The sequence below is a fragment of the Scylla paramamosain genome, chromosome 2 (genome assembly GCF_035594125.1).
Source record: "Scylla paramamosain isolate STU-SP2022 chromosome 2, ASM3559412v1, whole genome shotgun sequence".
Lineage (NCBI taxonomy): Eukaryota > Metazoa > Arthropoda > Malacostraca > Decapoda > Portunidae > Scylla > Scylla paramamosain.
Window position 1 is genome coordinate 27,827,056 of NC_087152.1, and position 20,894 is coordinate 27,847,949.

The 20,894-nt window shown below is 44.9% G+C and overlaps 1 protein-coding gene across 4 annotated transcripts in view; it reads left to right on the plus strand.

Annotated features, from left to right (window-relative positions):
* Positions 1–18,202, plus strand: part of LOC135112606 (uncharacterized) — a 152,715-nt gene extending 134,513 nt beyond the window's left edge. For all 4 annotated transcript variants that reach the window (XM_064027140.1, XM_064027121.1, XM_064027130.1 and 1 more), the window contains 2 exons: positions 3,302–3,445; positions 17,224–18,202. In XM_064027140.1, coding sequence (XP_063883210.1) covers positions 3,302–3,445; positions 17,224–17,694 — 615 coding nt within the window. In that variant the 3' untranslated portion in view covers positions 17,695–18,202. The remainder of the gene's footprint in view (positions 1–3,301; positions 3,446–17,223) is intronic.
* Positions 18,203–20,894: the final 2,692 nt, after the last annotated feature.

Here is a 20,894-nt window from a genome sequence, read left to right on the forward strand (position 1 = left end):
AATTCTTGCGTTAGAGAGGTGGACAGAATAGGGGGGAGAGAAAGAAGAAAGTCTTGTGCAGCAAGGCTGCAGGAGGAAGGGAGGCATGCAGTTAGCAAGATCAGAAGAGCAGTTAGCATGAAAATAGTGGTAGAAGACAGCTAGAGATGCAACATTGCGGCAGTGAGAGAGAGGCTGAAGACAGTCAGTTAGAGGAGAGGAGTTGATGAGACGAAAATCTTTTGATTCCACCCTGTCTAGAAGAGCAGTATGAGTGGAACCCCCCCAGACATGTGAACCATACTCCATACATGGATGGATAAGGCCCTTGTACAGAGTTAGCAGCTGGGGGGGTGAGAAAAACTGGCAGAGACATCTCAGAACACCTAACTTCATAGAAGCTGTTTTAGCTAGAGATGAGACGTGAAGTTTCCAGTTCAGATTATAAGTGAAGGACAGGCCGGGGATGTTCAGTGTAGAAGTGGGGGACAGTTGAGTGTCATTGAAGAACAGGGGATAGTTGTCTGGAAGGTTGTGTTGAGTTGATAGATGGAGGAACTGAGGTTTTGAGGCATTGAACAATACCAAGTTTGCTCTGCCCCAATCAGAAATTTTAGAAAGATCAGAAGTCAAGCGTTCTCTGGCTTCCCTGCGTGAAATGTTTACCTCCTGAAGGGTTGAAAGTCTATGAAAAGACATGGAAAAGTACGGGTTGATATCATCAGTGTAGAAGTGGATAGGACAAGAAGTTTGGTTTAGAAGATCATTAATGAATAATAAGAAGAGAGTGGATGAAAGGACAGAACCCTGAGGAACACCACTGTTAATAGATTTAGGAGAACAGTGACCGTCTACCACAGCAGCAATAGAATGGTCAGAAAGGAAACTTGAGATGAAGATACAGAGAAGGATAGAAGCCATAGGACGGTAGTTTGGAAATTAAAGCTTTGTGCCAGACTCTATCAGAAGCTTTTGATATGTCCAAGGCAACAGCAAAAGTTTCACCAAAATCTCTAAAAGAGGATGACCAAGACTCAGTAAGGAAAGCCAAAAGATCACCAGTAGAGCGGCCTTGACAGAACCCATACTGGCAATCAGATAGAAGGTTGTGAAGTGATAGATGTTTAAGAATCTTCCTGTTGAGGATAGATTCAAAAACTTTAGATAGGCAGGAAATTAAAGCAATAGGACGGTAGTTTGTGGAATTAGAACAGTTGCCCTTTTTAGGAACAGGCTGAATGTAGGCAAACTTCCAGCAAGAAGGAAAGGTAGATGTTGACAGACAGAGCTGAAAGAGTTTGACTAGCAAGGTGCAAGCACGGAGGCACAGTTTCAGAGAACAATAGGAGGGTCCCCATCAGGTCCATAAGCCTTCTGAGGGTTTAGGCCAGCGAGGGCATGGAAAACATCATTGCAAAGAATTTTAATAGGTGGCATGAAGTAGTCAGAGGGTGGAAGAGAGGGAGGAACAAGCCCAGAATCGTCCAAGGTAGAGTTTTTAGCAAAGGTTTGAGCGAAGAGTTCAGCTTTAGAAATAGATGTGATAGCAGTGGTGCCATCTGGTTGAAATAAAGGAGGGAAAGAAGAAGAAGCAAAGTTATTGGAGATATTTTTGGCTAGATGCCAGAAATCATGAGGGGAGTTAGATCTTGAAAGGTTTTGACACTTTCTGTTAAAGGAGTTTTGGCTAGTTGGAGGACAGACTTTGCATGGTTCAGGGCAGAAATATAAAGTGCATGAGATTCTGGTGATGGAAGGCTTAAATACCTTTTGTGGGCCACCTCTCTATCATGTATAGCACGAGAATAAGCTGTGTTAAACCAAGGTTTAGAAGGTTTAGATCGAGAAAAAGAGTGAGGAATGTACGCCTCCATGCCAGACACTATCACTTCTGTTATGCGCTCAGCACACAAAGACAGGTCTCTGACACGGAAGCAGTAGTCATTCCAAGAAAAATCAGCAAAATACCTCCTCAGGTCCCCCAACTAGCAGAGGCAAAACGCCAGAGGCACCTTCACTTAGGATGATCCTGAGGAGGGATTGGAGCAATAGGACAAGATACAGATATGAGATTGTGATCGGAGGAGCCCAATGGAGAAGAAAGGGTGACAGCATAAGCAGGATTAGAGGTCAGGAAAAGGTCAAGAATGTTGGGCGTATCTCCAAGACAGTCAGGAATCGAGTAGGGTGTTGCACCAATTCCTCTAGGTCATGGAGTATAGCAAAGTTGTAGGCTAGTTCACCAGGATGGTCAGTGAAGGGAGAGGAAAGCCAAAGCTGGTGATGAACATTGAAGTCTCCAAGAATGGAGATCTCTGCAAAAGGGAAGAGGGTCAGAATGTGCTCCACTTTGGAAGTTAAGTAGACAAAGAATTTCTCATAGTCAGAGAAGTTAGGTGAAAGGTATACAGCACAGATTAATTTAGTTTGAGAGTGATTCTGTAGTCGTAGCCAGATGGTGGAAAACTCGGAAGATTCAAGAGCGTGGGCACGAGAGCAGGTTAAGTCATTGAGCACATAAATGCAACATCCAGCTTTGGATTGAAAATGAGGATAGAGAAAGTAGGAGGGAACAGAAAAAGGGCTACTGTCAGTTGCCTCAGACACCTGAGTTTCAGTAAGGAAAAGAAGATGAGGTTTAGAAGAGAAGAGGTGGTGTTCTACAGATTGAAAATTAGATCTTAGACTGCAAATGTTGCAGAAGTTAATGAGGAAAAAGTTGAGGGGGGTGTCAAGACACTTAAGCTCATCGACAGAAAGGCAGTCCGACCTGGGGACATTTATGGTCCCCTCCCCAGATGGGGACTCCGAGGCTGGTGTAGGAGTCGCCATCATGATTTTGAAATTTTTGAGTGAAGGGTGTGTGTGTTATTAGGTGCTTGTAGTTTTGTGTGGAGGAAGAGAGTTGTCTTTAGAGGGCAGGCTGTGACTGCCCCCTTGTGTTGTGAGACACAAAGGGAAATGTTCAGTGAGGTCACAGCTGGGTTTAATGATAAGTTCACAGCACCCCCTGAACAGTGCTTTAGACCTCACTGGGAGTAATTATCATTTCGGCAGGTGTCTACTGCATGTACTGTGCCATAAAATACAGTACATGCTCATCCCTCATCTTGTCAGTGGTGCCTTTTCAATTGAAATTATAATCTACAGTGGCACCTTAACATTTGGTTATACTTAAGGAAAAGCAATAGCTGCAAATGATTAATTAAGGAAAACTAATCATGTTTAAGGATCTTGAGTTTAGTTTTAGAAAAGTGCAGTGTTTTTAGTTAACACTAGTTTTACATTATAATATGGAATTATTAAAGATATTGTTTTCCAGAGAGGAGATGGAACCAGGTATTCCAGGTCAGGTCGTCTCACCAAGCCAAAATTCAAATTAGATGATTCCCTGAACCGAGCATTGTCCTTCAATGTGGAGACCGATATGCGGGTGCTGGTGATCCTGGAGGCCAGGAGGGATGGGGTAAGGACTCTAGAAGTGAGATAAAACATTGCATAGTGGAGTGGGAGAATATAGCCTGTATGTATGTAGATGCTCATGTAAGGATATAATGCTTTCTTTTGCTATTAATTTTTCTTTTGTCTTTTTCTTTATTCTTTCTTCTACTTTCCATCATTCTTGTCCTTTTTTTTTATTATTAGTAGTAGTGATGTGGAGTTAAAACATTGCTAGTAAGAAAGCAACATCATTCTTATATTTCCACACCACACCTCCACCTACTTCCTACAGTATGCTCTCAAGTTTCACACTTTCTTTCCAAGGTATAGCACTACACTAAATTTGATGGTCACAAAACTCAAGGTACTGAAAACATTGATTCTGGCCACATGGCCTAGATTCTGTGAGTGTGTGTGTTTTGTCCTCACATCCAATGTGACACAATAGTGCAGAGGTGTGATATCTCTTACACATTTAGAATTGAGTGAATGTGTGTTTTGTCCTCACACCCAGCATGATACAGCAGCACCACCTTGTCTAGAACTATGTGAATGTTTTGTCTTCACATCTGATATGATGCACTAGTGCAGTGGTCCAGAGCTGCCACATCTAGAACTGTGTCAATTTGTGTTTTTGTCTTCGCATCTAATGTGAAGCAGCAGTACAGAGGTGTGGTGCTGGCCTTTCTCTCCCCTCTTTATTATGCAAACTGGTACTTACAGTTTGTGGCAAACAAGTGGTTTATCAACATAAATAGTATGTTCAGGTATGTATGCTGTATGTGGAAATGTATACATACATCAGACTTGGTTTGATCTTCATCTGCCTGCTGCTAACTTTTCAAGTTTTATTTGAAAGTCTGCATGAAAGGCTAGGTTTCTTAAGTTGAACTGGAACTTTGTTGTCAGGAGGATCATTGCAACTCTTAACCCAACATGACATGCTTTGTTTGGCCAGTCCAGTGTCTCCACTTGTTTCATACAAAGCCTGCATCACACATAGCTTAAGCTCTGTCCCATACACAGATTGTGCCCACAGCACAAAAAGATAATATGAACATACACCATAAAGTTGAAAGTGCCACTACCATGGGTGCTGCAGCCATCTTGACTGCGCATACACACTCCAATGTTTGTGTTGTGGTAGCCATGTTGACACACTGCCATTACACTCCAGTTTTTTAGTTTGTGTGCACCTTTTCATCATTATGGTAGTACTGTCTCCTTCAGACTCTTCTGATGCTCCAGAAGAGGTTTTCTCCATGGAAGACTTCAGATCATGGCCACAAAGAAGTCAGTTCTAGGCTGTTCCATCCCCGATTCCATTGTGGGTGTGAGCAGTGATCATGCCAGCGGCAGATGCCTGTATTCCACTTGCTTTTCTTGTTTTTGTTCTGTGGATTTGTGCTGTTCTGAGTGCCTGGATTGGCCCTTAGTGATGGCCAAGGTGTTCAGCCATCAGAGGAAGTTGCAGGCAAAGAGGGAGAGCAGAGCTTGGTGCTCTTCTTCTCAAAGCTCTTCCCCCATCCCCTCCTGCCACAGGAGCCTCCACTTTCATCTTCAGCAGGGGAAAATGGGATCGATTTTCTGAGGTTTGCAGCCCTTTCTCTTAGTTCAGGGGATTCTGCCTTGCAGGTTTCTGCAGACACTGCTCATTCCGTTGATCCCATTACTATGGCAGGTTTTGCTTCCTCCTTTTCTCCCCCTCTGTCAAGTGTTGTCAGACTTTTCTCTTCTCTGGTCACTCAGTCAGGGAGCAAGCTAGTTCTTAATGTGCCTTTTTCTTCCAGCTTTCCTGATTTCTTAGCCAACATGGCCTGTAGTCCAGTTCCCTGGCAGCGACATAGTAGGCATGAAGTTGCTCCAAGCCAGTGTACCAGAGGGTGGGCCCAAATGGGAAACAGGGAAGGGAGTTGGGGTCATTGTAGGTTTAGGAGTTAGTGGCCAGACCCTGGCCCATGCTGCCCACACATCCATGAGCTGGAAGATTCCTTGCCTGCCATCAGGAGAATGCAGAATTTCTTTGCATGCGTGCTTGGAGGTCTTTCATGCTTGTGTGAGCCAGGTTCCTTCCCCCCTGCATTCAAGGGCCTTGCTTGATCAGGCCTTTTGTTCCATGCAGTTGACCATGTTGGATGATGTATTGAACTCCTTCACTACTCTAGCAAATGTCAAGGTCCTGTGTAGGGATTCCTTCCTGGCAAATCTTCCTTCCTCCTTTGATGCAACACTCAAGGAGGAACTTAGTCCCCCATGGATTCCCATCTCATTACTGAGGAGGTTGTGAAGGGGGTCATCAGGGCTGCGAAGGACAACACTGCCTTATCAGTCCAGCAGCAGCCAACAAGGGCATTACCCAAGCCTAGTTACCATGTTGCCATGCCCCTGGTCAAGCCAGAGCCTCAGCCTTCAGTGTCAAGGTACTCCAGACCTGCCTTCCCACTATCTGCTTTTTCTTTCTCTCAGCATTGAAAACAGAAAAAACCAGGACCCACCCCAGAAGCACCCAATCTTGGGTCCCACATCACATGGCCAGTCTCAAGCCAAGAAGGAATTATTTTTTTGCCATTGATTTCCTCAGCTCTAGCCATCACCACTGCCACTTGTCTTGCCCAGCATGTCTCACAGTGGCAGGGAATGGGTGCAGAGTATTAGGTTTTATCAGTCTTTAGGGTCAGACACAAGACTCCCTTCATCTTTCATTCTCCTCTCTCTCCGACTCCTTTTCCTTTCAGGTCTTACCAGGTCAGGTTGGAAAGGTTTATAGCCTTCAACCAGGCCATGTGGTATTAGCAAGACATGGGTGCAATAGAACATGTGCCTCAGGAATTCAGGTTTCTTCAGTCCCCTGTTTTTGGTGCCCAAGGCCAACAGGGGGTTTTAACCCAATGTTGTATCTCTCACAGCTCGACAAATTCATCCACACCGCCCATTTCAAGATGGAGGTGGTGAGGACAGTGATGGCATCCTTGCAACACAATGACTGGATGGCCTTCTTGGACATGAAGGCCACATAGCTATAGGTTCCAATTCATCAGGACAGGAGGAAATTTCTGCATTTCTCCTGGTAGGGGGGTGGCCTTCCAATTTTGAACCCTGTGCTTGAGCTTTTTGACAGTTCTACTAGTCATGGCACCTGTCTTGGCAGAGTTTCACTGTTGAGTGTTCCATCAGCTTTGATACCTCAACGATTGGCTAGTTCTAGCAGGATCAGAGTGGGAGGCTAAGGAGGCAATCCAGGAACTACACGTCATATGTCGGAAGTTGGGCATCCTTCCCAACCTAGAAAAGTCCACTCTCTTTCCAACTAAGACTATGACTTTCTTGGGGATTGCTGTCTACTCTTTTTCCTTGAAGATCTTCTCAACTCACACATCTAGACAATCTGCAGACCCAGCTCAAGTCATTCATCAGCTCCAGCTGCCCTCCAGCCATAGTGGTTAAGCTTGCTCAGGCATATGTATTCTCTGTGTCACCTCATTCTGGGAGCAAGGTATCACATGAAAAGTCTGCAGTTATGGCTCAGTCAGTTGTGGGAAACGAATTTGCACCCCCTAGATTTCCCAGTCATGTGGAACACAGAAATCGCTCACTGTATTCACTGGTGACTGTTGGAGGAGAATCTCATGTTGGGCCAACCACTCCACCCAGCAATTCCAGACCAGTTCTCATTCACAGATGTGTCCAGGGAAGGCTCAGGTACATCCTTTCAGCAAGTTTCAATAAGTGGAGTTTGGGGAGAGGCAGAGGCCGGCCTTCACATCAGTCTTCTAGAACTTGGGGCCATTCATCTGGGTTTCCAGCAGTTCAAAAAAGGTCCCTGGAGCACAGCAAAGTTGCTCTTTTCTCAGATAACTCCACAGCACTTGTGTACTTGGCCAAGGAAGGGGGCATTCATTCTGTTCTCTCATGAACCTATTTGTCACTTGCCTAAACTTTCAATTATTGAATCTCATCTCTCAGTTCCTGTATCCCTTGGAAGTCATGACAGATGCCTTTTTGTACCAGTGGGATCACCAGGAAATGTACAGCTTTCAGTCTTTTCCTCTGGTCAAGAAAGTTTTGAACAAACTCTCAGTGTCAAAGGAGCCATTTCTCACCTTCATCATCCCTTTTTTTGACCCAGGTAGGAATGGTTTCCTGACCAACAATAGACATACTGAGGTATCCACCTCCCTGTCCCAACCTAGCCACATGTGCGTTGATTCTTCCACAATTCCTACACAGTTCATCTAGTCATGTGGCAACTGTCCAGCAACACTTTTGCCACAAAGGTTTCTCCAAGGGTGTCTTGCAGTACCTGGTTGTCAAACTTTCTGGCAGACTGTCTCAGCAGGTGTTGTCAGATCATCTCCACAGAGTGAACTCTACACCAGGAGGTGTGCAACCAGTTGTGGAAACCTTGGGGGTATTCTCTCATGAACCTATTTGTCACTTGCCTATACTTTCATCTATTGAATCTCATCTCTCAGTTCCTGTATCTCAGCAGTCTCCCACTATTGTGACTTACCAGATTAAGTGGAGGAGATATCATTGGTGATGTATACAGACAGGGCACATAATTTCTAATCCTTCAGTCCTTAAATTTGCTGACTTCTTACTGTATCTGAAACAGGAGTATAATTTGTCATCTTCAACAATCAAAGGTTATAAGGCTGTGCTCATTAGTGTTTTCCACCTCCAGAGGTGTGACCTATCTGGTGAGCCAGTCCTCCGGGAGTTGATCAGATTGTTTTCCAGGAAGGGCTTTACGTCTCAGGGTGGGCCCCCTACCTGGAATGTGGATGTGGTCCATAAAGCTTTGAACCTCTGCATCAGGCTTCTTTCTGGGACTTGTCAAAGAAGATTCTCTTCCTGGTGACCTTTGCAATAACTAAGAGAGTTGGGTAGCTGCAGGCCCTGTCATTTTCGACTTCTACTCAGAGTGATGACATACTTTTCTCTTATAGAGTTCATAGCCATGACAGAGGCAGAGAGGAATTTAGTCCCTCAAGACTTTCATCTTCGTAGTCTTGCCTCCGTTGTGTGTCCGAGGGAGGAGGAACATCTACTTTGTCCTATCAGGGCTTTGTTCCACTACCAACAGGTAACAGCGTCATCTCACCCACAACAGCTTCTCATCTCTGTTAAGGACAAGTCAGGACCAATGTCTAAGACAGCCTTCTCCTTCCTCAGAGAGACCATTAAGGAGACTCATCAGGTCCTTCAGGAAAAATTGGGACCCTTGCTAAAAGCCAGACTACATAATATTAGAGCTATTGCCACTTCCATATTGTTCTGGAGGAACAAACAAATCTCAGCCATTTTAGAAGCGGCAAACTGAAGGACTCATTCAGTCTTCACCGACCACTTCTTCAAAGACATTCAATGTCAAGATGGTGACATCTTTGCCTTGAGCCCAGTAGTGGCTGCGGGTGATGCGGTATAGTTTTTCCCACTAAGCACATTCACTTTGTCTTTGGGTTCCTTTTTTTTGCAAGGCCGCCTTTACTTTGGGGGTTGCATCCATAGTGCAGCAATAAGTGTATCCTGTTGCGCACCCCAGTGTACTGTATCCCAAGGGAAGCACAGGTTAGTAACTAGGGCAGAGTTTCATGTTTAGTGGACTGTTCACCCTCTTTCCACATAGTACCCCTTTTTTTCCTCCCCTTAATGTTGTAGTCAGCCTAAGCTACGTGTGATGCTGGTTTTATGTGAAATAGTGTTTTAATCCTAAAATACTTTTTTTCACTTACCTGCATCACACATAAGAAGTAGCCTGCCCTCCTCCCCTCTTCCTGCCTTCCATTACAAACATTGGAGTGCACATGAACAGTCAAGATGGCCACAGGCTCAATTTTAAAATGTATGATGGTGTTATCCTTTTGTGTTCTGGATGCAATTCAGGTATGGGACAGAGTCTAAATTATGTGTGATGCAGATAAGTGAAGAATATATTCTAGGATTAAAAATACTATATATATAACCTTCACACTGTAAGCAGCCTTATGGAGTGTGTGTATACTTGTTAAGATTTCTTTGGATAATTCATGGTTATGCCCCATTGTCACAAATTAACAATGGATACAGAAAGGATCATTCACAAGAATTTTTTTTAAAACCATGGACGGAGCAGATAATAAGTGACTATCTCCTGCTACAAATAAATAATTTATTGCCATCTCTGTTGCCACCTTGAGTCAACCCTCTAATGTGTATGAGTTGCCAGTTGCCTTTGTATACCATTTATTCCCACGGTGTAGACTTTTGAGGATATATATCTGAATGCACCAAGGAAGCAGGTATGCAACTGACTTGTACCTATTTCCATAACTCCCATTGTATTTAACTGTCAGTAATGCCAATTATTCAATTAAAGTGTAAAACTCAAGAAGATAATGTGCAAAGTCTGGATGGTAAGAATTTGGGACTTAATGCAAAACTCAGACAGCATGAAACTCAGGAAACTGCTATACATGTCTGCATAATACATTACTGTATCAGCAAGCAATAATAGGTATTAATTACACCTAGTTCTCATTCAATGCAAACTCTGTTTATGTAAATTCGAGTGAAGGGTGCTTGAGAAACACAGGGACCGTCTTTATGTCTTTACTGGTGAGTCAACTAAGGTACAGGTCCGACACGTCCTCACAGCTAGGCGACTACTCAGAAGACTGAGTGGCGCCAAGCTGGGGAAAGCAAGATTTCCCGCGCTGCTCCCAAGATGCCAGAGGTCAGCATCCTACAACTGCCCCCGCCCCATAAGCTAAGAACCCTGGCTAGTGCAGTGACAGTGTTCTTAAGTGAAGTAAACAGATAACATGGGAGCAGCAAAGAAACAAAAGAAAACATGAATAAATGACAATAACCCAACATTTGATAGCACTGCTTGTACTCCTTCTGTCCTTTACTGCACATAGTCCTTCAGCCACTTCGGGGGCCACCTGGCGCGCCTGCCTTCACCATCCATTCGGGGCGCTGGGGAGGGAGGGGATAGTGGAGGCAGTGGAGTCAGTGGTGCCAGGTCTTCAGTATCGGAGGCTTGAGGCACTTCTGGTGCCGGCCTCAGATGTTGCCACGTTCTGAGGGAGATGCGGCCACTACTGTCGAGCCTGACAAGATACTGCCTGTGGTCCCTTGCTTCTATGACGATACCTGCTCTGTTCCATCTCCTGCCGTGCTGGTGGTCCTGGACAAGAACCCTGTCACCAGGCGCAAGAGACGCGCGGGAGCGTGTGACGTTCCTGTCAGCCACCACTCTGTCGTGGTGGTCCGCCATCTGACGTTCCCGCTGCCGCAGTGTCCTCCCTCAATAATTGTCCACCTCAAGCTTCCGTTTCACTGATGGTACTCCATCCCGTAGCTGGCGGCCCGTCGCCAGCTGAGCTGGTGACCTATTGAAGTCCCGTAGAGGTGTGTTAAGGTACTGGAGCAAGGCGAGAGAGATCTTATCATTGTCGAGACTGCCATCAGCTCCAATGTTTCCCCGTAGTATCCTCTTGGCGGACTTCACGGCCACCTCTGCCCTTCCGTTTGACTGTGGGAAGTGCGCCGAGGACACCCGAACACCTACCCCCCACTTCTGGAGGAAACTCTTCATCTCCTCACTCCCTAGATTGGTACCTCCGTCCATGGAGAGCTGCTCTGGGGCACCCCATCTCAAGAAGTGGTGACGCAGCACATCCTTAATTCTGCCTGATTCTGTGCCATCAGGCAGGTGAGACACCTCCAGCCAACCCGTGAGCCTGTCTGCATAGACGATGTAGTCGTGTCCCTCCAGCTGGAACAAATCCACCACAGTCTGCTGAGAGGGATAGTCAGGGGGCGGAGTGAAGAGAAGAGGCTCAGGGGGTTGGGAGGGTGCATGCATGTTGCACATGTCACAGCAGTTGCGATGGTGCCTCAGGTCCCCTTCAATGCCAGGCCAGTATACTGCCTGTCGTGCTCTCCTGAGCATCGAGTCTATACCCTGGTGGCCTGCATGGAGGTGGGCTGCAACCTGCTTGCGTAGGAGGTCCGGAATCACCAGGCAAGGATAGTTGCTGTGGAAAGTGTACGTCACCAGGCCTCACGACACACCCAGCCTCTCCCTAATGCTGTAGAAGGGGCGCAAGCACACCAGCTCCTGGGACTTCTGTGGGTGCCAGTCACCAGCCAACACCCTGGCCAGCAGCAGTTGGTACACGGGATCATTTCTTGACGCCTGCAGCACCATGTCCTCGTCGAGGGTGAGGCTGTCCTGAAGTTCCAGCACCACAACAGTGGCGACGGCCATGGCCGCTGACAGCTCCTCATCCTGTTCCTCTTCCAGGGCACCAGGGGCTGCCTTCATGGATGGGTACCTACACAGAAAGTCTGCCGCGCAATTCTTCTTTCCTGGGAGGTAGCGGATCATGAACTTGAATTGCAGCATCCGCTCCTTCAACCTGAACAGCCTTGGGTTGGCGACATCCGTGAGAGCTTTGTCACCCAAAGGACGGTGATCAGTCACCAGGAGGAGATTGGGACAGCCTAGAAGGAAAAGGTGGGCCTTGTGGAGGCAGTATGCAACCACCAGCACCTCACCTTCTATAAGTGCATACCCTTGTTCAGCAGGAGTCAAGTGGCGGCTGCCACAGAGAGCCAGGCGCCAGCCTCCCTTTCAGCAGAGTGGGGCCTCAGGCGACACGCAGGAGCAGTGCTGTTGCAAGATGACAAAGCCTATGCCATCTCTGCTCCAGTTGGTGATGGCAGCCATCGGCCTAGTGCGGTCCTAGAAAGCCAGACCATCCTTGGCCAGCTCACAGATGGTCTCCTTCGCCTGCTCCAGCTTTTGCCGCAGCTGCTCGTCCCAGTATACTTTACGTCCTGCTGGCTTCTTCAAGAGATCTCTGAACGGCTCCATGATGGGAGCGGTGGCCAGAAAGGGCGCCAGCTGGTTGACGAATCCAAACAGTGACCTCACGTTGGTGATGGTGGGCTGGCCGGACATTGTGAAGTGTCTTATTGCTGAGAGACGGTCCTTGGTGGGCTTGTATGCTTCCCAACCAACGTGGAAGCCGACAAACTCCACCTCTCTGCGGCAGAACATGAACTTCTCTGGCTTGAGGGTGACGCCCACCTTGGCACACCGCTCCAGGAAGTCGTAAGTGTGCCAGAATGCTTGCTCAATGCTGGCGTCGTACAGGAGGGTGTCGTCCACACACTTGTGTTTGCGGGGGAAGCCACTTATCGCGTGATCAAACCATTTGGTGTATGCGTCCGTGGCTGAGCAGTGACCCATCGGCATGCAGCAGTATTGGTACTGCCCCCACGGCGTGATGAATGTGGTTAAGTGGCGGCTCTCCTCATCGAGCTCCACTTGGTGGAATCCCCAGTGTGCATCCGCCACAGTCTTGTAGGAGTGAGGTGGGACATCTGATACCATGTTGAAGGGCGTGGTCGTGTGGTGGGTCTCCCGTAGGCAGCAAGAATTCAGCTTTTGAAAGTCCACGGTTCTTCTCGGTTTGCCAGACTTTTTAGCCACCACCACCATCCTCGCACACCACTCCGATGCCACACCTGCCGGGACAGAGCGGATGATGCCCAGCTTGACGTCCTAGTCCAGTTGCCTTTTCACCTCAGCTGCCCAGTGTTTGGGGACTGTGGCTGGTGTGTGGCAAGCATAGGGCTGCACACCCTGCTGTAGGTGAATGTGGTGGGGCGGGCCCTTCATCACGCGTAGAGGGTAACATTCAGTGTTAAATGTGGATGCCAAGAAGTGCCTCAGTAGCCACTGCTCCAGCTGATTGACGTTCTCCTCCAGGGGCTGCATGGGAATAGCTGCAGGCCGACCCGGAACATTGTGGGCGTTGCCGTCCGTCACTCCCACACCGGCTGTTATGGCAGATGGCTTGGGAAAGTCTTGGTGGATGAGGCCAAGGTCCTTGCAGGTGGTGCATGACAGGTACAAGCGCTCCACGTTCTCCACAAAGTGCACATCCTGGACCGTAGTGTGGCTCGGGAGGCTGATGTGGCAGGCAGCTGCCCCCAGACTGGAGAGCAGTATTCTGGCGAGGTCTCGTATGCCAGCTTGACGCTGTAGCAGCGCAGGCCGGAGACCAAGCAAGGACATGAGTTTGGGGCCAGCGACACAAACCTGCGCTCCTGTGTCTGCGACCGCTGTCACTGTAGTCTCAGTCCCCCCCGCCTGCAGGGTGACACTCACCTGTAGTAGGGGTTCTGACGCCACTGCCACGCCGCCCACAGTGACGCTGTTTATAGCCATATCTTGTGTCTTCGCTGCCCAACACACCTTCTTCACGTGTCCCCTCTTGCCATACGACTTGCATACCTGGTTTCGTGCCAGGAAGGGTGCTTTTCCATGCTTTTCCCCGCAATAGTAACAGTACTTACTGGGCGGGCCGCTTGACTGGGGTGCGCACACAGGCCGGCGGGGTGTGGGGCCACGCTGGCGGTAACTGGTAACTAGGGGCTCCTCGGTGACGTCATCCGCCGTGACGTCAGCTCCTGCCACAGTATGGTCCCACTCACATTTCCCACCAAAAGTGGCGTCACGTCTCGCTGCCTCAAACAATGCACAGAACTCTCTCAGACTATCAATGTCACTGAATGTACTGCACTTCCTGTACACCTCTTGCCTCAAACACTGGTCACTAAGGCCAACCATCACCTTCCTCAGCAGCATGTACTCTGATAGGTCGCTATCACACCTGGGACACTGGAAACCACAGTCTGCCAGCTCCTGAGCACACCGGGTCATATAAACACTGACCGACTCACCGACCGCCTGACGCGCATTGAAGAAATCGTACCACTTTACTGCTTGGTTCGACGACTGCTGCACAATCTTGCCTTTAGCGTCCAGAGCCTCCTTCGGCGTCAGCGCCTCCCACTGTCCTGTGTTATACCTTGCAACAGCGTGCACTGCAGGGCGGGAACACATAGCAGGCGGATGTGCAGCACTGCCTCCTGGTCAGGCCATCTGGCCAGCCTCAACCAGGATTCCACTGATCTACGCCACGACCTGAAGCTGGCCGACGTCATTTCCACAGCACATTTCTCAGGTGTGGCGGTGGCAGGCGGTTTACCACCCGACGCTTGGCGGGCAGTGGACAGAGAAGCCATGCCCGCTTGAAGCAACGTGAAAGCGTCTTCCATCGACAGCGGGGACCTGGCAGGCAGCCTGGCCCTCGCCTGCCTGCTGCCACTCGGGGAGAACCTGGGGTGCCTTGAGGACGCCATTTCACTGCGCCATGAAGGGTGCTTGAGAAACACAGGGACCGTCTTTATGTCTTTACTGGTGAGTCAACTAAGGTACAGGTCCAACACGTCCTCACAGCTAGGCGACTACCCAGAAGACTGAGTGGCGCCAAGCTGGGGAAAGCAAGATTTCCCGCTCTGCTCCCAAGATGCCAGAGGTCGGCATCCTACATCAAGTTTATGTGTCGCCCCTAAATATGCCTTTATGTTTGAAAAAATCTGCATTAATGCAGACTGTTCGACAAGGTTTCAGGACATCAGTTAAAGTAGGTGTCTGTCACATGGATTGGTGAACATTCAATTCCACTTTCCTCCTTTTGAATTAATCTGTACTTTATACCCATGGTTCATTGCCAAGTGGAATTTAACCCATGTAAGAGCTATCTGTTATATTGTTCCCAAAACCAGGTCGAGGGAGGATTTATGAAGGTATATTATTAAGATGGAGAAACAAAGACAAACCCAATGATACAAAATGATGCAGGTGAAAGAGACAGCCAATCAGGGATGACCAGGTTTAGTGGAGCAAGGAGAGATGGAGGAAGGAATGTGACGCAGAGACCTGGTGTTGGTCCATTGCTCTTTCCACCTTCAGTTTACCGACAGGATAGACCTTCCTCCTACCTTCTGTTAAATCCAAGTGGTCACCCCAGTGCTCCCCAACTCTCCAACAGACATAGCGAGTGGACACAAAGGATGCAAACACAGTGAATGGCTGTGATGCCAGGCAGGCAGACAGAAGTGATGAGCCAGTCTTTTACCCAGGCATGTCTAGTGGCCAAAAATGATGGTAGCCCTCCACATTCACCAGCTTTCACCCTTGCCCTCAGCCCACAGCTCTGTTGGGCAGTGCCAGACTATTGCTACTTAACCCCTCGCTGCTGGGGCATCACCACTATTGTCTTGAGGGCCAGCGGAACCAGCATTACAGACCCATGCCAATTCTCCTACCCACCTCACCTTACAGCTAAGCACTACCAGGGTTCCCATCTCCATTAGAGTTAGCTAGATGTAGTTCCTACCTCTCCTGGTCATCATCCTGAGCAGGAATTGTTAGTATATGTATAGTCATCCCTCTTTGGCCTGGAGGATTTAGGGCTTCCTACCTAACCCTAAGCTATTTATTTACTTATTTATTTTTATTTATTTTTTTTCTTATTTATTTATTTATTTTTTGTAAAGTAAATAGATAAATTATTATCCCTTATTTTCTCATTACCCCTTAATATTAGGATTTCAGCTGGGTTATCTGGTTATTGGTTTTGTTTACAGATATTTTTCATCATTTATGATTTGAGCTTTTCAAGTGAGTTTGGGGATATACTGTTATATGCTGCTGCTTCAACCGTGGTGAGTCAACCATCCATAATGTCATACAGAATAAAGCAAAGATCAGTGCTGCTGTGATTCATTCCTCTAAGGTTGCCACCAGAATTTGTAACCCAATAATGCGGAAGATGGAGATGATGCTGATTATGTACATTGGCCATGAAAATACTGTATTTCCTGCCATTTAAAATGCAATTATTTATTATTTCTTTTTAAGAAATTAGAAAAATTGGTTTAAAACAAACACCCAAAACACCTCCATTTTACACAATGGTTCCCAGATGTCCCCAGAATGAAATACAGTCAGGTAACCATTAACAGGAGGGATGGGGGGAATTCAGTTCTGCTATTGGCCCATGTTATGCATGATTTGTGTTAATTTTAACAACAGTGATTGCAGAAAATTACTAGTTCCAACTTGTCTAATACAGGCCCTCCAAAAAAATAAAATAAAATAATTCCAGACTACCTTTAGCATTCAGATTTTTTTATGCATATAACTAAAAGTAATAAATATATAGGAGTTTATAAAACATCAAGAAGTTAATAAAAACTGGTACAATACACTAACATTCATTAAAAGACCACAATGACAATGAACACTCACTGTTGATATCACTATAGATGGCAGTGGCAGCAGCTGTAGCTGCAACCCACCTTTCTCCTCACTAAACTCTCATCACTTTGTATGGCATTGGCATCTGTCGTGACAGCAAAGCCAGTGGCCCACTGTTCTCACTAAACTCACATCACTGTGTATAATAGCAGCAGTGGCATCCTGCCCTTCTCATTAAACGTAAATCACTGTGTGTGGCAGCAGTGGCAGTTGCAGCTGCATCCTGCCCTTCTCAGCAAACTTGCATCACTTTGGTTGGCAGTGCTGGTGGTGGTGGCAGTGAGACACTCACTCTCCCAGCATTAGTGTTACCCTACTCTGCATTACAGACTTTTCTGCAACTTGTTGCATCACTGAACATAACCCCCTATTGTTGTTCACACTTAGAGTTATTCACACAATATATTCTCACTATGACAGTTTTGCAAAACCTAACCCCTACATATAATGAGAACTTTTGTTTATACTATAGCTAGTTTTTCTCAGATATTTTAGTTAGCATAGAATTGTGTATCTAAATCAAAGTCTAGTTAGGCCCAAAAGGTCTATTGCTGAAATTGATTTATATCTTACTTTCTCTTTGTATTTCCACTGTAAAATGTAGAAATGATCCTTAGTCTTTGCTTTATCCACAGGACAAATTCAACTCTACCATGCTAGAGAAGTTGGTATTCTATGACAGCTTTTCCTATGAGCTGCTGCACCAAATGGATATTAATGTGCTTGTTGAAGGTGACATTGAGACCAACAGGCTGAGTGTGAGCATTGACCGGGATGTCCTCAACATTGTCTCACACAAGGGCAGCCAACATACTGTCCTTTCATTCAGACTTAAAGAATATTTCTCCAAAGATGAAGACAATGAGGAGAATGTGGAAGGGAAAGGAGTCTTGAAAAAAAACAGTAATCACAATTTCAAAACAAGGAAAACATTGCCAGTGTCAGACAGTGATGATGGCAGAGGAGAAAGAAGGACCATACAAAGGGGACAAACCAAAAGGAAGCAGAGAATTAGAAGTGGAAATAACAGGATGAGGAGCAAAAGGAGATCTTTAAGGAAAAGTCCACTTAGTGAAAGCGAGGATTCATCAGATTGGACTCCATGAAATAATTGTAAGTAGGAATAAACTTGATACTAAGTCTTTCCCACTAAATACTGTAATTTTGACATTTAGATATAACTTTTTACTTAGTGGACTCTGCCATTAATTCCAAGTCTATACACATTCATTCAGTTACACTTTGATACGCACCCAAGGGCAAAGAGATGCAGCTAGCAGCAGATTGGAGCTTTAATGTTGATGGTGCTTATAGAATACAATTTATTGTATTCTATAAGCACTATCAGCATTAAAGCTGATGGAGCTTCAAGCTCAAATTCACACACAAAAAAAATAACAAATAACAAATGGAACAAAATAGTACAAAGAACATGTTATGAACCTTTTCCTTGCTTTATACAGTAAAATATATGTAAAATTTCCTTAAGGCCAGTTGTAGAATAAGCTTCACTAGTTTACATTTGTAGTCATCAGAACCCTTCTGTGTATGAGATGACCTCAATAAGTCTGATTATTCCACACTGCCTGGTACATTAAAAGATCCGTCTTGCAATGGTATTTCTTGAGCAACACCTGAAACTGTCATCATCGTTGGTCTGATCATCAAGGATTTCCTGCTCCACATTCACAACATCATTGTTGGCTACAGTAAGTTTTAAAGGTTGTGATTCTGTCTTTATGGAATCAGCGTTGAAACCTAGCAATGATGATATCTCATTACTAACACCATTATGACTATTATGACTATCTCCATATAATTTTTATGTCTATGAGCAGTATCAATAGTTTTACCCTCAACTGACAGCACAAATATGTTTTCATCAGATTTATTCATTACATACCCAGGCAATTATTTTGACCCCCCTTGGAAAAATTTAGAATATAAACAGCATTAGAGACATGCATTTCATGATGTGTAATATAATCTGTTTAATGGAAGCTGAACCAAGTAAGCTGGGTGATCTTTGGCAAGTGCTGATTGGCTACTGCCATGTAATGATTTATATTGCTTTTCTTGTGCTTTACATTGATGTTGCAGTTAGAGCATTTCAGTATATTTCATAAATACTAGAAGGCAATAATGATTACAACATTCAAGACTGTGATAAAACAAAGAATTACTAAACAAAATCTTTCAATTAATGCTTTGCTAATCAAGTTCATGAGTTCGACCTAAGTACTATTGCCACATGTCCACCACATAAAGTACTTGCTACCTTCTCAGAGTTTAGTAGCATTATCATTGCTTTAATAGCAATTCTTATTATGCAGTTTAATAGAAAACCTCTTAGGAGTTAGTGTATAGTGACAAGGTGGATATGTGGCAATAATGTTGCCTAACACATTTTTAAGTACCAGCAATGTATCCAGTGATATATCTTCTTAATTCTTTAATTCTTTCTTAAAATAGGCTTGAGTAATGTGATTAAGTAATTAACTTCTCCTAAGAGAAAATGGCTTTCTTAGTAGGAAGCAAGTTACAGAAAGTCTCTTCATATATAAAAAGAAGAAAGAAAAATTAGAAGAGCTCTTGGAAGTAAAAACAGAATTAAAACAAGAGAATGAAATTTTGAGAAAAAAACAACAAACTAGAAAACAACAAAATCAGCAAGGAGTGACTTTTACTGAATTGTCATCAGATATGATTACAGTGAAAGGAAAAAATAAAGAAATAAGTGGAGAAATGGGCTTCTATCAAAAAATACTAAAGAAAAAAAAAAAAAAAACTGATAAGGAAACAATACAAGTAAATATCACATTTGCCAGCGTATTAGACACACCTCTGCACAAGATGCACCCATATTTTACAAGGATGTTTTGTGGAAAATAAAATTTGCTTCATCATGAAGTTATTAAAAAAAAAAGGTGTGTGTGTGTGTGTGTGTGTGTGTGTGTGTGTGTGTGTGTGTGTGTGTGTGTGATTACCTAGTTGTGTCATATGGGAAAGGAGCTATGCTCATACTGTCTATCTATTATTATCTAACTTGGCCTTGAAATTATGAATAGTTTTTGCTTGCACCACATCCTTATTTAGACAGTTCCTTGTATTAACTGCTCTTTGTGAAAACTATTCTTTATGATATCTCTTCTACAAATTTCCTTTTTCAGCTTCTTTCCATGTCCTCTAGTGTCTCTCATATCCCATGTCACACTGTCATTGCTGTCTAGCTTTTTCCAGTCCTTCCATTAGTCTGTATATTGTAATTAAGTCTCCTCTCTCCTTCTTTGTTACAGAGTTGGAAGGTTTAGTTTTTCTAGTCTCATTTTGTATGTTTCTTCACTTAAGTTTTGGGATCATCTTTGTTGCTGCTCTTTGTATCCTTTCCAGTTTTGTTATATGTTTCTTGAGACTTGGTGACCATACTACAACTGCATATTCCAATTTTGGACGAATCATCATTACAATTAGTTTCCTCATCATTTCTTCATCCAAGTATGCAAATGCAATCCTTATATTCCTTAGCAAATTCATTGTTTCCCCAACAATCTTGTTTATATGGTAATCATCTGTTAATGTGTCTGCTACTATCACTCCAAGATCTTTTCCCTTTATTCTTTTTCCAATATAGTCATCTCTTAACTTGTAATCACCAGATGGTCTTTTTTACTCTTCCCAAATTCCAATAAGCTACATTTCTTTGCATTAAAATTCATTTCCCATTTACAGCTCTATTTTTCAATCTGGTTCAAATCTTGTTGTAAAGCTTTCCGATCTTCTTCAGTTTCTATTTTTTCCATCAATTTAGCATCAACTGCAAATAAACTCATATAACTGTTGATCCTTTCTGTCATATCATTAATATATACAGTGAACATGACTGGAACCAATACAGAACCTTGAGGTTGCTACTTTTCTCCAAGATGACTTTTGATTTCTAATAACTGTTCTCATTTCCCTATTGCTTAGGAAATCTTCCATCCACTTCAAGAGTCCCGCTTTCACTCCACCAATGTTCTTATCTTCCACAGGAGTCTCTTATGTGGCATCTTGTCAAAGGTCTTTTTCAAATTCAGGTAGATACCATCTACCCATCCATCTCTCTCTTGTACTACTATGTCAATTATTCTCAAATAAAAATAAATCAAATTAGTTGTACATGATCTCCCTCTAAGAGATCCGAATTGTCCATCAGTTATCATGCCATTTTCTTCCAAAAATTTCATCCATCTACCTTTCACAATTCGTTCACATATTTTTGCCACAACTGATGTTAATGATACTGGTCTGTAAAATCAGGGGGTCT